This window comes from Chinchilla lanigera, unplaced genomic scaffold (assembly GCF_000276665.1).
Source record: "Chinchilla lanigera isolate Chin_1 unplaced genomic scaffold, ChiLan1.0 scaffold00007, whole genome shotgun sequence".
NCBI classification, from domain to species: Eukaryota; Metazoa; Chordata; class Mammalia; order Rodentia; family Chinchillidae; genus Chinchilla; species Chinchilla lanigera.
Window position 1 is genome coordinate 29,602,191 of NW_004955408.1, and position 15,115 is coordinate 29,617,305.

General features: G+C 55.6%; 1 protein-coding gene across 1 annotated transcript; it reads left to right on the top strand.

Annotated features, from left to right (window-relative positions):
- The first annotated feature begins 463 nt into the window (after positions 1 to 463).
- On the top strand, positions 464 to 14,603 carry Rgs14 (regulator of G-protein signaling 14). The gene is made up of 15 exons (XM_005376427.1): positions 464 to 674; positions 7,865 to 7,886; positions 8,051 to 8,229; positions 8,599 to 8,691; positions 8,777 to 8,920; positions 9,268 to 9,411; positions 9,549 to 9,660; positions 9,972 to 10,084; positions 10,495 to 10,704; positions 12,659 to 12,735; positions 12,961 to 13,087; positions 13,168 to 13,249; positions 13,355 to 13,401; positions 13,482 to 13,596; positions 13,881 to 14,603. The coding sequence occupies exons 1-15, from the start codon at positions 630 to 632 to the stop codon at positions 14,081 to 14,083; spliced, it is 1,713 nt and encodes a 570-aa protein (XP_005376484.1). The 5' UTR covers positions 464 to 629; the 3' UTR covers positions 14,084 to 14,603.
- Positions 14,604 to 15,115: the final 512 nt, after the last annotated feature.

The following is a 15,115-nucleotide window of genomic DNA, read 5'->3' on the forward strand; positions in this document are numbered from 1 at the left end:
CAAATGCACAACTGCCCAGGGCAGGGATGCTGAGCATACACATACCCAGCACACAGTAGGGATGAGATAAGTGTGTGTTGAGTAAAGCACATGCACAGCTATGCAGGACCAGTGCACTTGGGTGCATGTCCATAGGAACCTCCGTCAAAGTGCCAGATACAAAGGTGCCTAGTTGTGAGACAGTGGACTTCTGTGTGCTCAGACACGACCTCAGAGCTCCCTAGCAAAGCCAGACCAGGATGGGCTCTTCACTGGGCACAGGGAGGCCTCTGCCGTGTGTTGGTGCCTCCTTGGGGTGCTGCCAAGGGTGCGTTGGTGGCATGTGTGCGTGCATGTGTGTGAGTGTGCGAGTGTATGCATGTGTGTGTGTGTGTGTGTGTGTGTGTGTGTGTGTAGGAAGAGGCGTTCGCTCTCTTAGACCTTGCTTCTTTCTGTGGTTTGGTTTCTATAGAGACACTTCCTGTGGCAGAGAAAAGAGGTAGTGAGCTGGTGTTTCAGGATGTGAGGGCCCGCAGGAGAAGACGGGCTCTCTCTGCCGCCTGCCCGCCACCGTGCACACTCTGGCCAGCGCTACCCACGGTCCCCATGGTGGGCTGCCCCCGCGGCGGGGACCCGTGATCAGCAGCGGCATGCCAGGGAAACCCAAGCACCTGGGTGTCCCCAACGGGCGCATGGTGAGTGTGGGCTCTGGGCCAGGGCCACGAGGAAGGGTGGGTACACCCAGGGTGGAGCCCAGGAGACACACCCGGCAGGACCAGACAAGAGCTCACAGCTGCCAGTGGGTGGGAGAAGTTGGGCAAAAACAGGTGCAGGCAGTGGAATCCGGTGTCCTCATTCCAAAGACCTTGCCAGACAGCCTCACTAGGAGCCTGGTGCAACCCAGGGGGATGAGAGCACAGCAAAGTGGGCACAAGCTTCTGGTCCAGCATATCAGTTGGACCCACTGCTCCTTTACCTACTACTAGCCTCATCTTGAGCTGCCTGCATTCCAGAGTAGCAGGGAGACCTGCCATGCCCCTAGGCCCTGTCCATTTCCACTCTGTCCCTAGCCCCCCATCTCAGCCAGCCCCTGTCCTCCCCTCCTCACCCTGACCTGGGTACCCAAGGTCGGGTTAGGGGCAGCTCTTACTCTAGCTTAACCTGCTCTGGAGGGTTCCCACTAGAACTAGTGTTTGTGGGCATATGGGACGGGTCAGCAAAGTCAGGCCAGGTTGAACAGCTCCTGTCTATTCTACTTCTCAGCCTCCAGGAAGAGCAGAGATAGCTAAACACTAAACTGCTTCCACTACACCCTCTACAACCTCTCCCGGGCTGCTCAACTCCCGACCCAAGCTGCCATGAGAGGGTCTGGCTCATCTCATTCATTTAGCAGACGGGGCAGAGTCCTGGCTTACTTAGCAGAGCCCCGCTGAACAACACCAGGAAGGACAGATAGCGTTCTGCCCCCTGTGTGCCCCCTGTCCCAACCACGAGACAAGCCAAAGGATCCAGAGCAACCTGGGCTCCAGTCCCAACTCTGCTGTCCCTTACTGCAACGGGTCTTCCTCTGCAAAATGTGGAGAGTAGAATGGATCACAGTCGATTGCAGTGACTAAATGTGATGCTAAATAAGAGGTCCTTGACTCCTTGTGAGCGCTGCACAAATGCTAGCCCAATATTCCCTACATTTTTAGCACACCTTTAAAGATCTCTCACCCCACCAAGAATCTGAGCTGCCTCCTGTCCCCGCTCCTACCTCCAATTCCCAAGACCTATCTCCATCTCTCCTTCCAGTATCCCTTTACCGCCCAACTCCAGGCTTGCTGGGTGGGAGAGAGGCAAACCCTCCAAAGCTACCTCAGCCCCTCCATCTCACCATCTGTGCCACCAACCTAACCTTGGAAGCTCAGGAAGAACTCAAGTGCTTTGCTTTCTGCCCCAGAGGCATGATGCTTGACTTGCCCTTCCCCAAGTATCCAGGCCACAAAGCCAGGGAGAAGCAGGCCCAGGCCCATGGGAGGGCAGCTGGACGGATGCTTCTGAATGGTGCCTGGAGCTGCAGGACAGCTGAAAGGGCTGGGAGAGAGATCCAACCTCTGTCCCTCCTGCGTCAGCCCGTGGCATCTCTACCCAAAAGTCATTCCAAGTAGGGAGGGCACCTCAGCTCTGCCTTAGTCCTGTTTAGCCCCCTGAGATGCCCCAGCTCCTCTCACTAACTCTCTGTGCCACTCCTTGCTGGCTGCTGGGCAGCTTTCTAAGGCCATGTTGGCCAGGGCAGGGAAGGGTGAACAGACATGGATGACTCTGATGGGGACATGGATGGAGAGACACCTGTGGGCCAGGTGTCTGGTTTCTTCCAGGAGTGATCTCCAGGGGAGGCTCAGAGGGAATACATGATGAGGCCAGTTATGGAGAAGAAGGATCAGCCCTTGAACTGTCCCCCTACCACCAGTGCCTGACTTTGGCCCTCCCCTTCCTCCCACCGCCCCATCCCTCATCCTCCTTCATTCCCTGTGAGGCAGCTTCAACTGTCAGCCTTGTCTTTCTGCCTCTCAGCTTGTTAAGCAGTTGCAACGAAACCTGTCACTTAGAGACAGCTCCCAGCCCCCTCCCAGAGATGTCTTCATACGGCTCCAACTGCCACTTCATTTGTGCATTCACTCATTCATTCAGCAACCCCTCCTGTATCTGTCCTAGACGCTAAAGACCCAGGCCCATCAGCCTAGCCCCTCCCCACTCCAGCAGCTCCAAGGCTGGCAGAACAAAACACATGGCCAAAAATACTAAAATGAAATTCAGGTTTGGGGAAGAGCTGCAGGTCAGAAATAGAGAAAGCCTGAGGGGGCCTGGCAAGTTAAACTAACTTTACTAACTACAGCCACAGAGAAGATGGTCCTTAAAGAGAATGTGGGCAAGAAGGTGGAATGGCCTGGGAAGAGACCTCCGTGTAGAAAAATGCAGAGTAGGTGTACGGAGACCTGCCCCAAGGGAGGCTTCCAGAGGGGCACTTATCACACTGTCACTGCTGTGAAACCATTTGGTGTTTCTTTCCTGGCAAGGAAAACTGAGGAGCAAAGCCATGTATCTTCCTGCATTCTTGGTTTTTGGCTCAGGACCATGAATTCCACTGCAGGGTGTCTTCAGAGAGGGCCTAAGGTACAGGACAGGGTAGCACACACAGGTAATCCCAGCACTCTGGGAGGCCGAGGCAGGAGGAGAGCAAGTTCAAACCCAGGCTAGGCAACTTGGCAAGACCCTGTCTCAAGATGAAAAATAAAACATGGCTGAGGCCCTGAGGATGTAGCTCAGTGCAAAGGCCCTGGGTTCAATCTCCAGAGGAAGGAGGCACGGAGAGGGGAAGAGAGGCACAGAGAGAGAGAGAGAGAGAGAGAGAGAGAGAGAGAGAGAGAGAGAGAAAGGATAGGGATCAGCTCCACAGAGCTGGCTCAGGCTGAAAGGAACAGGCCCTGGGCTGTCTGTGAACATCCGTAAGAGACTCTGGAGGCCTCTGTTTCACTGAGGATGAAATGAGACAATGGTGCAGGTGCCCAGAACAGAAGATGCTCAATAAACTACCATCCCTTGGAAGCTTGACCTCTCTATGGAGCACAGCTCAAGAGGAGCCCCTGGATGCTGTGTCACCTTGCCAGACCCTTGGTTTTCTCCAAGCTCCCCTGTCCACAGAGAGAAGCAGGGTAGAGAGTTGGGAACAAGGCCTCAGGATCCAGCTCCACCACTTCCCAGCTGTGTGACTTCTTTTGGCCTCAGTTTCCTCATCTGTAAAATGGGGGTAATACTACCTGCCATAGAGGATAAAGATGTAAGGATGGAGTGAGAATGTGGATGTGGGCCATCAGAGAGTACCTGTCACACAATTGGAGCTCAGGACATTTGGGGCCTCATCATCTCCACAGTATCTTTAGGTGCCAGTGACTCCCCCAGGGCTTACTTCCTAATAACAAAGCATGGCTAGCTGAAGCCTGACCTCAGACCAGGAGTGTCATTGGCCACCACACCCTTCCTCACCCCTTCTTCCCCTTTTCTTCCATTCACTCACCACTTCTCCTCAAGCAGGCAGAGGAGAGGGGGCAAGGCCCGCCCCGCTGAACACAGCTTCCCCAGGCAGCAAGCATCTGCACCTACCTGTATGCACCTGCTGTTCCCTGGGGAAGACAATGTGTCACCTGGGACAGAGCTGGGCTGCTGACCAGGCCAAGCTGCCCGATGCTTCCACAGAGCGCAGGAGATGTGGAGTGGGTCTTCATTCAACTGTGCTTCACAGCAGCACCAGGAAATTGGGAATGTGGAGCTCCATGCTACCCAGGAGGAAACTGAGGCTCAAGAAAGAGAAGGGATTTGCCCCCAAGTGGCAGAACAGGAACTGGCCTGGGTGCCTACTCCTCCCAGCTCTAGATTTCTGTCCTACAGGTAGCTGTCTCAACTACGCCATCCACAGCCAGTGGGGCAACGGGAGCAAGGAACTTGGAGTGAGATGAAGAATGAAGAACTTGGGGCCTCCCTGGTGAAGGAGGTGTTGGGCCAGGCCCCTGCAGGCTCACAGGAGCACTGGTTAAAGAAGGAAAGGGTACCGCTGGAGCACAGCATTTGCATCCCCTCCCCCGAGCCAGGCCTGTCCTCCGGGAGCTGCTAGCCTGGGAGGGGAGAGACCCAGGCCCGGGTGGGCATGGGCATGGGTGGAAGGGAGAATGACAGAATGACTGATGTCAATGGGCAGGGTCTTGCAGCACTTGCGGAGACAGGGTACAAAAGTAAGTTCTCAGGCAGAGGAAACAACAAAGCAGGAAGCAGGAATGTGTGGGGATGTAGAGAAAGAAAAGTTGATAACATCAACGGTGGAGACGAAGGAGAGGGAAATGGGGGGGCAGTTAGCTGTAACCTGGCAGTAGCCAGATGCGCCCATGGGGACTGGGAGTGGGCAATGGATAGGACAGGTAAGTCCTGGAGCGGACCTGGGAGCCATCTCCACTTAAGGACACAGACGTTCAGTTCAACATGATGTAGAAATAAAACCTCTATGAGCCAAACAAAATTGGAGTGTGGGCTGGCTTATGTCCCAGCACCTTTCACCGCGCTCTGCTCAGGAGACAAAGGAGAGGTTGATTCAGGGGTGAAGGACAGGACAGGGGCTCCAGGGTGTGCAGGGGGCCTAAGGAGGGCACAGCCAGGCAGCCCCAGCCGAGGGGGAAGGCGACGCTTCCCAGTGAAATGGTGAGGGGAGGGTGGTGACGGGAGGGTGGTGACAGCGCCTCTGAAGCTGGGAACACAGCTGCAGAGCAGCCGGGGGAGGAAGAACACGGGCGCGGCGAGGTGCAGGCAGGTGCAGGATGGTGAAACTGCCACAGGAGAGAGCAGGCTGGAGAGGGAACTTTGGCCACGTTGCGAAGGGCTTCCACTCCTTCCTCCTCCAAGCTGCCTCCCCTGCCTCCCCAGTCAGGCTTTCTCCATAGCGGTGGGAGCACTGACGTTTGTTGTGCGGGATGACTAATGGGTCACCTGGAGGAGGGTAAGGGTAGGGCAAGAGAGGGCGGGGCCGGGGGAGGGTGCACAGGGCGTGGTGTACCCTGGAAGGAGCAGTCCCACGTGCGGTACTCTGTGCAAACTTTCTCTCCTGCTCAGCAACTGCTTACCTGATGCTCCAGATGGGAGACGAAGCTCAGGGAGGAACCCAATGTTTAAAACTAGAAAAAGGCAGGGCTAAGATTTAAATCTGGGTCTGGAGACTTACAACACCTGTGTTCTTTCTTCTGCGGCAGGAGTGGCAAAGTCAAATGGCTAGCAGGGTCAGGCATCAATACTGGTGCAATAACCATTGTAAGGGTTCATAAATGTTTAATTCCTATGTCCCAAATAGTGTTAAGGGTTCTTTATGTCCATGTAACTTATTTAACTGAAGCAAAAATTTAAGTGATCCCTTTTAAGTCAGGATCATTACTTGCTGAATATTTAGAGGGGAAGAAACCCAAACACAAAGAGGTTAAGTATCTTTTTGAAGGTTGCACAGCACAAATTTGAACTCAGGCAGGCTGGGGCAGCACCTGTCTCATACTGACTCCAGAAGTAACACAGAGGCGTCAAACTGGCCCCAGAGCCCTGTGAGGGGAGTGTGAGTCCCTTCCCAGGAAGGCACTGGCTGCTCAGTACCAGCCAAAGTTGCGTGCCAGGAGGAAACCCTGGATACCTGGAACATCACAGCCTTCAGGGATATGTGGAAAACTGGTTTTATGTAAAATCCCTTGATTTTTAAATCACAGAAGCCCCTTTTATCTTAAAAAAAAATTCTGGGCACCAAGACAATAATAACATCCTCATATCTGCAGGCTTGGTCTGGTTTACAGGTGGCTGTGTTGTGACCTGGGTGTTCCTACATTGGGAGTGGGGAGCAGAGAAGCGGGGCAGAGGAGGCTTTCTGGGGCAAATGTCCCCGGACCTGTTTCCAGTGGGGATGGAAAGAAGGGACAGGCGGTGAAAGTTCCCATGACAGGGCCTGGTGAGAAATGTAGGAGGTGAGAAGGAGGGAACTGGGGATGACTCAAGCTCTGGTGCTAAGCGCCCAGGTGATGGATGAACGATGGAATGCAGGGAAGCTAGCTCACTACTCTGGGCCTTTGGGTGCAGGGGCAGAGGAGACTTCCACTTCAGACTCCCAGAGCTTGAATGACTTGTGGGGCATTTGGGGGGAGATGTTCGCAGGAAATGCACTACCTGTGGTTGGAGCTGGAGACCTGGGGGGAAGGTACGACAGGGCCTGTGACAGCACCATGGAGGAGAAGAGGCCAGCCTGCATGAGTAGGAGATGATGAGGGAGATGGGGGAGCTGCTAGAAAGGTAGGAAGGGAACCAAGACAAACCACTGCAAGACTCATTTCAAGACGAGGGTTTTTCTGTTTCACGAATGGCTGGGATTCCCAGAGAAGTCTGAGTTAGTTTGTGCTGTGGGGGAGGATGGAGTTGACCTGTACAGCAGTGCTGCTCAGAGTGTGCTTCCTGGGCCAGCAGCACCAGCAGCCTCTGGAGCTTGTTAGAATGAAGAGCCTTGGGCTCCATCCTGGATCTGCTGAGCAGGAACTTCTGGAGATGGCTTTTTCTGGTCATTCTATGGCAAACTTTGAGAGCTACTGCTCTATACTATAAAAATAACATCCTAGGTTAGCGTGATGGTTGGGGCAGGAGAATCATAAGTTCAAGACCCTATCTCAAAATGTGGGCGGTCTGGGGATTTAGCTGAGTGGAGAGGCCCTGGGTTCAATCTGCTGTGGTAAAGCGGGCATTCTGTGCCCTGTCCAAGGGGGTGGACCTGTGGAGGAACCTGCTTCCCAAGAGGAAACGCTTGCAATAAGGAGCTCATTGGCTACAGAAACACCTTTCCTTCCTCACAGGCAACAGCAAGCATTGATAGAGACCTTACCACTTTCTGGCCACTGTTGTATATGCTATAAATACACTGAACTGATTGGATCCTCACAACAGCACTAGGCAGGAAGTTACTATTCTTATCGCCATCCCCTATTTACAGATGGAAACCAATAAGCAAATTAATTTGCCCAAAGTCACACAGCTAGTAAGTGACAGAAACAGGATTAAAGTCTGCTGTGTATTCTTGGGCTCACCTAGCAGGGGCTGGGGTGGCGGGAAGCAGGGGCCACCGGCAGGTACCTGGTATAAGTCCCAGCACAGTCACTTACACATGATAGAAAGGGGTGACCAACACCCTGACCAAGCAGTGACTGGCTGAGGACACCCAGCCTGCCTCTTCAGGTGGAGGGGTACACAGTGCGAGCTCTTCTCTGGGGAAGCTGGGCCCAGAACTGTCCCCTGAAATTACTCCTGGGGTTCTGCTCTGACTTTCTACCTCGGTCTCTTGTAGGTTCTGGCTGTTTCAGATGGAGGTAAGCGACAGAATGTGTGGAGAAGGCCCGGCTGGGGGAGAAGGAAAAGGGAGGTGGGAGTGTGTGGAGACGGCACCCGCAGAATGGATGCCTACTGGAGGCGTGGCTGGGCAGGGGCTGAGGAAAGAAACATGGCTCACCACCACTTGTCCATCCTCTTGCAGAGCTGAGCAGCACGGCAGGGTCCCAGGGCCAGGGCGAGGGCCGAGGCAGCTCCCTCAGCATCCACAGTCTCCCCAGTGGCCCCAGCAGCCCCTTCCCCACCGATGAGCAGCCTGTGGCCAGCTGGGCCTTGTCCTTCGAGCGGCTGTTGCAAGACCCACTGGGCCTGGCTTACTTCACTGTAAGCCCTGGGGTGGGGGTGAGGTGGGGAGGGCAGGTGGCAGATGCCACTGCCTGGGGAGGCGCAGGGGTGTGTGTCGGGGAGAAGGCACGGATGGAGCTTCAGGCTGGCCAGAATGGGGTCCTCTCTCTGTGAGCTCATCTAGACTTCCTTTGGCACTCCCCCCCACCCCCACCCCGTTCTCCAGCTGGGAACACTTCTTCCTTTCCTCTCTCCTCATTCCTGCTTCTCATCTTCTCTCCCCGATCTGGTGCATCCGTCTGTCTGGCCCTGTCTGGCTGGTCTCTTGGCCTTGTGTGGGTCCCCATTCCGTTGAACACATCTCCTGATTCAACCTGTGGCTGACCACCTTCCTCTCCCCGCCCCCAGGAGTTCCTGAAGAAGGAGTTCAGCGCGGAGAACGTAACTTTCTGGAAGGCCTGTGAGCGCTTCCAGCAGATCCCAGCCAGCGACACAGAGCAGGTGAGGAAAGGGGGGTGTGGCGGAGGCACAGGGACGGGGGCTCGGAGCGTGCTCCGACCTCTTTCTGCCCCTCCTCCGCCCGTAGCTAGCTCAGGAGGCCCGCAACATCTACCAGGAGTTCCTGTCCAGCCAGGCGCTGAGCCCCGTGAACATCGACAGACAGGCCTGGCTGGGCGAGGAGGTGCTGGCCCAGCCCCGGCCTGATATGTTTCGGGCACAGCAGCTTCAGGTGAGTGGTGCCAAGGGGCGCGGCCTTTGCCAAGACGGTGACTTTGAAAGAAGGAGCAAGGGAGCAGGGGTGGAGTCATATCCCGGGGCCAGAGGGAAGGGGCAATTTTGGCCTCGGGCAGGCGCTAAACACAACAGCAGGGCGAGTCGCAGCGCAGCACCAGAGGCTGCAGAGGACGGATGGGCGGGACCTAGCGGATCTCCGGGCGTGGCCAAGGATAGGGACGGGCTTCGACCCGGAGTTAAGGGTTAGACCTGGGATAGGGGTGGAGTCGAGGTTCCTCGCCTAGACCGGGGAGGCGGGTACAGCCACAAGGCGGGCTCGACACCTCCCCTCTTACCCTGCAGATTTTCAACCTGATGAAGTTCGACAGCTACGCACGCTTTGTCAAATCGCCACTTTATCGAGAGTGTCTCCTGGCGGAGGCTGAGGGGCGCCCCTTGAGGGACCCTGGCTCCTCGAGCCTCGGGAGCCCCGATACCACGAGGAAGGTGCGGACTAGGGGCTGTGGGGGCAGGGATCCAGAGGTCGGTCTGCAAGGGGACAAGATCTGCGGGTGTCAGCTTGTGATGGACCTGCGCGCAGGCGAGACCCCAGCCCGATACCAGCGCCTTCTCTGTACCCGCAGAAGCCGAAGCTGAAGCCTGGGAAGTCGCTGCCCCTGGGCGTGGAGGAATTGGGGCAGACGCCATTTCCTGAGGGTCCCGGGGGCCGCACACTCCGCAAATCCTTCCGCAGAGGTGAGGGCAGGAGCAGGCCACAGAAATGCATTGGGAATGCCCCTTCCTCCTACGTGACCCATCCTGTCCGTAAACCTGCAAAAAAAGAAAAGACAAGACATGCCCGTCCCTGAGACCACCTCATTCCCCTGGGTGGCACTGTTCCCAGGCTAGACCCTAGGGGTGTGGGAGTCCCCCACGGTAGCAACATTTCCAGGCACCCACCACATCGCCCCTGCAGGAGGGCTCCCAACAAGGTCCACCGGAAGTGGGAGAGGCCTCTGCAGAGGATGGGTGAGCAGTGAAGGTGCTCATTGCTTGCCCTCCTCTAGAGCTGGACGGCAGGACCACAAACTTGGCCTTGCGCCGAGAATCTCAGGGCTCCCTCAATTCCTCGGCCAGCCTGGACCTGGGCTTCCTTGCTTTCATCAGCAACAAATCCGAGGTGAGCCAACTGCCTGGGGAAACAAGGTATATTGTGGATTAGGACCGCTCCTTGCCCCTTATGTGGTGCTTGTCCTTCTCAGCTGATGTCCTCACTTTCATTTCCAGCTTGCTCTGTGGACCAAACCCTCATTCTCCTTTTCTTCCTGTCCTCACGCGTGTCCTGGGCACACATCCTCATCTAGCAAATATGTGTGCATGTGCAGGTCTCCGGTATACACAACGTGTGTGGGTGTCCGTGGGAGGACCTGTCCACATGCTTGGCTGTGTATATCTATGTTCCTGTAGGACACGTTTGCCTGCTTCCAGGCGTGTCCTTGGACATGCGTGCCGCAGTGAGCTTACCTGTCTCTGTGTGCCTGTCTGCGTGCCTTTGCGTGTATACCCACACCCTCCCTCCACTCCTGCCAGAATCAGAGCCACCGGAAGAGCCTCGGGAGCACTGAGGGTGAGACCGAGAGCCGGCCAGGGAAGTACTGCTGCGTGTACCTGCCCGATGGTACAGCTTCCTTGACCCTGGCTCGACCTGGTCTCACCATCCGTGACATGCTGGCAGGCATCTGTGAGAAACGAGGCCTCTCCCTACCTGACATCAAAGTCTACCTGGTGGGCAATGAGCAGGTATGAACCTAGACTGACCCTAACTCTGACCTTCCTGACCCTAACTTACTCTATCCTGTACAGTTCTGCCAATCTAGCCCTTTTCCCTGTCCTCACCTGCTTCCTAACCGCAGCCTGGGGCTGGGGATATAGCTCAGTGGCATAAGTGCCTGCCTGGTAAGAGCAAGGTCCTGAGTTCGATTCCCGGTACCAAAAAGAAAAACAAAAAACTAACTGCAGCCGGCACCATAACCCCACAACCTCACTCCAGCCCTAAGCCTAATTCTAAATCAACTCCAACACCAACTCCTCACTCTAACGTGGACATCCACCATGTTCCACAAAAATCCCTCCCTTTCATAGCTATCCTAACTTCCAGCTTCATCCAGTGTCCCATTTTGATGGTCTTCAGGGAGGTAACACCCTGCAAAAGTCACTAATAGATCTGGGATTTTCTTCATTGCTCCCTCAGTTCAGACTGTCATCCCTTTGAAATTTCCCTATGCAGGGAGACCTCATCTCCTCTGCCAACAGGGTCATCCAACTGTACCTAACCCATGAACACCTTTCCTGTAGGCGCAAACTAGAATTAAGCTTTAAAGAGGTGATTAGGGAAAAATCTGTTTCAATTGAACCATCCAGTAAGGGGATCTAAAGGAATGCTACTACTGCATCCCATGCAGACCATCGGAGTTTCATTCACCTCATAGTCAAGTCCCAAGGCCCTGCGGAGGTGGGTGAGCAGAGGGACTCAACTCCAGGCTCTGCTCTCCGGGCCCACAGTCTGGAGGTGAGCCAGGCAGGAGAGGCTTAGGGAGGAGGAATCAACCCCCCAGTGGAAGTCTCTGGGGAGGAAGGTCAGTATCTCTGGCTGGTGTCGGGAAGGTTCATGGAAGAAGCAAGAATTGATGAGGACAGGGAGGAATCTGCCTGGTGGAGCTGTGGCAGAAGACATTCCAGGCAGAGGGAACAGCTTAAGCAAAGGACTGGAGGTGGGGACTTGTAGGACCTGTTTAGGAACCTAGGATGTGGGAATGTCAGGGTAGTAGAGGGAGGCACTGTGCCCACTGTCCCAGGCCACCAGAGCAGCCGCCAGCAGCCCAGATGGGCATTCGTACCTGCTAAATATAACTTCACCACCCACACTCCACCTGTCTCTGCTGCACAGCACAGGCTCACTGTCTAGGATAGGCTTCCCCCCTCCCTCCCACCCTCTCCCAGGGCTGGCACAGACAGGCCTCCAGGGGGTGGGCGCTGCTACCATTACTGTTTATGTACCTAGTGTGTGCCAGGTACCGTGCCAGTGCTTCATATCTTTCTGCCTGCACAGCAGTTTTAGGAGATGGGAGCCCTTTCTGCAGCGAAAAGACAAGGAGTATCCTTAGCAAGGAGGGGACGGAAATGTAGACAAGTATTAAGAAAGGGACAAGGCCTGGGTGGCTGACCACAGGAGGGCAGTGAGGAAGGAAAGGTAGCTAGCCCATGTGGTTGGATTTCCCATGACTGAGAGACAGGGGGCAGCAGTCCAGGAGGCAGATCTGACCAGTAATCAAGGACCTCAGCCTGGCTTTTACCAGAGCACTTCACCATTCCATCCATAACTCTAGTCTTTTCCAAGCTTCCTCCAGCATTCTTGCTACTGTTTTTTTCTTTTTGAGACAGGGTCTCCCTATGTAGTTCAGGCTGGTCTTGAATTCACAGCGATCCTCCTACTACAGCCTCCCGAGTACTGGGATTACAGGCTGCACCACCACACCCCGCTTCTTGCCATTGTTTTTATTCGCTTGGCTTTATTAGCCTCCAACCCCACTGGGTTCCAACACCATCTGGCCCTGTACAGCTCTGCTACCCACTTCCCTCTGATCTTTAGGGAGCCATTGGAGGCCACAGGATGAAGCAAAGGTGGTGCCCAAAGACCCTCAGGGATGGCTCAGGGTATGGGGAGGGATTCTTAGACCTTGCCTGGCTTCTGCAGAAACCCCTGGTCCTGGATCAGGATTGTACTGTGCTAGCGGACCAGGAAGTGCGGCTGGAAAACAGGATCACCTTTGAGTGAGTGTTGTACCCCCTGGCTGGATCTGGAGTCCTACACTACTTTGACTTGGTTCTGCATATGAGTCTCCCAGCTACCCTCAGGCCCTACCCCCTGAGCTCAAACCCACCTCAAGCCAGTTTCATTCCTGGCTCCATGTCTGCTCACTCTGGGCCTGTCCTGGGAGGGCTGCAAGAGAGGGGGGATGGTCCTCTGCCCCTCTGCAGCCCAGGGGTCCCGTGCAGGCTCGAGCTGGCAGTGCTGGAGCGTGTGGTGCGGATTTCTGCCAAACCCACTAAGCGGCTGCAGGAAGCGCTGCAGCCCATCCTGGCGAAGCATGGCCTGAGCCTGGAACAGGTGGCCCTACACCGGGTGAGCCAAGGGGCAACTGACCAGGGGTGGGTGCTGGGTGGTGGGGAGTCGGTTCACAAGCTACTGACCTCTTCCCACAGCCAGGTGAGAAGGAGCTGCTGGATCTAGAGAAGCTAGTGAGCTCGGTGGCTGCCCAGAGACTGGTCTTGGACACTCTTCCAGGTAAGGGACGTTGAGCTGGAATTTGATCTTTGGGTCTGGCTCTGCCCCAGGAGGATGGGGGTCCAGGCAAGAGGCAGACAACAACAGTGGCACTTTCTGTCACAGGTGCAAAGATCTGTGGAGGCAGCAACATATCCCCCTCCTCCGGCCAGGTAAGCAGGAGTCCCAGGGTGCCTTATCCACCTGCTAGTTTTCTTCCATCTCCTGTTGTGACTGACCCAGGTTCTTGCAGGGATGCCCTCCTGGGAGCCAGGACAAGGCCACTCCTCTCCACCCACAGCCCCCTGGTTCTGTGTTGGAGGTGCCCAGCAGTGCCACTGGGAAACGGCAGACTTGTGACATTGAAGGTACATTGTGGGAATGGTCAGGACTGGGGACCGGAGGGACCAGGGAAGTGGGGTAACATCAGAGAGACTTCAGCTACAAAGCAGTGGCCTCAGTGTCTTTGGGGCTAGTACAAGAGTGCCTGGGGCCATTAGAATTGGAGGGCAAGGAGACTGTGGTAAGGGCCCCAAAGGCCACAGGTGCTAGGGTCAGGGAGGCTGTGGCCATAGTGAGGCAGCAGGACTGAGATGGGCTAGCATAGGCAGTGTGACGAGGGTGGGCCTTGTGACTCTGTGGTTGCCCTCAGGCCTGGTAGAGCTGCTGAACCGGGTACAGAGCTGTGGGGCCCATGACCAGAGGGGCCTTCTTCGAAAAGAGGACCTGGTACTTCCAGAATTTCTGCAACTGCCTGCCCAACAGCCCAACTCCCCAGAGGCTCCACCACAGACCAAATCAGCTGCCCAGCCCACGGGGAGCCCCTCAGATTCCACCACTGACTCAGCCCTCTGACACTTTAGTCACAGTCCGGGCCGGCTGCATGGCACCTGGCGGGCCGAGCATGCCATGGGTCCGCTCTGCATGCCCTATCTGTGCCATGAGTGTCCCTGGCCCTTTCCTGCCATGGGCAGGCCCGCAGGAAGAGCCAGGAGCGGGTGGAGAGGGAGCTCAGAGGAGCCATGTCCCACAGCTGCCACCGCCTGGTCTCACAGGCTCACCCACCCATCTTCGCAGCCAGGCCACTGGGAAGGGGTGGCCTTATCTCCTTGGTGCAGCTGTGCCCAACATGGAGGGGGGGCGTTGGCAGTGCCAGCCTCCCCAGCCTGTGCCAAGTTTCAGCAGGGGGCAAGAGGAGGGGCTGGCCCCTCCTTAGGGAGTGGATGAGATTAAGGCCTGGGGGTGCAGTTGGGCAGCCCCTCCCTATGCCCACAGAGACTCTACTGTACATATGGATTTTGTGGTTGGCTTGGGGCAGCTGGGCTTGTCCTGGATGTATGATATTGTTATTATAATTATTATTATTATTCTGCCATGAGGTGTGTTCCTTGTGTGTTACTCTGCTCTACTCCCCACCCCCCACTACAAACCACACTGCCTCTTTCACCAAAGTCAGTGCCAGGAAGTTCTTGGGGACTTCAGGATGTACCTCTTGACTTCCTGTTTTCAGAATCTCTTTTCCTGACTGCACAGAATATGAGGGGCAGAGGAGTGCATAAGAGAGATGCCTCCTTCCACTGCAGCTGTGCCCCGGCCATCATCCAGCTGTTCAGTCTCTGGATCTGAATACATCATTCTGGCTGTTGTTCGCTGCTAGTATCAGGGCCCTGGTGTGTCTTTACACACCTAACTGAGGGCTCCTTTGGATGCATCAAAGTCTATGTGGGGGCTGGGCATGGTGGTGCATGCCTGTAATCCTAGCACTTAGGAAGCTGAGGCAGGACGATTGTGAGTTTGAGATCACTCTGGGCTACATAGTGAGTTCAAGGCCAGCCTGAACTACATAGCAAGACTCTCTCTCAAAAAACAAAAAACAAAAGAGGCCTA

Bases quoted from the DNA above. Each gene is read 5' to 3' on its own strand.
- Rgs14 (XM_005376427.1), top strand. From the start codon at position 630: ATGCCAGGGAAACCCAAGCACCTGGGTGTCCCCAACGGGCGCATG. The intron at 12,736-12,960 runs GTGAGTGTTGTA...GGTCCCGTGCAG, and splicing joins GAAAACAGGATCACCTTTGA to GCTCGAGCTGGCAGTGCTGG. The intron at 13,088-13,167 runs GTGAGCCAAGGG...CTCTTCCCACAG, and splicing joins AACAGGTGGCCCTACACCGG to CCAGGTGAGAAGGAGCTGCT.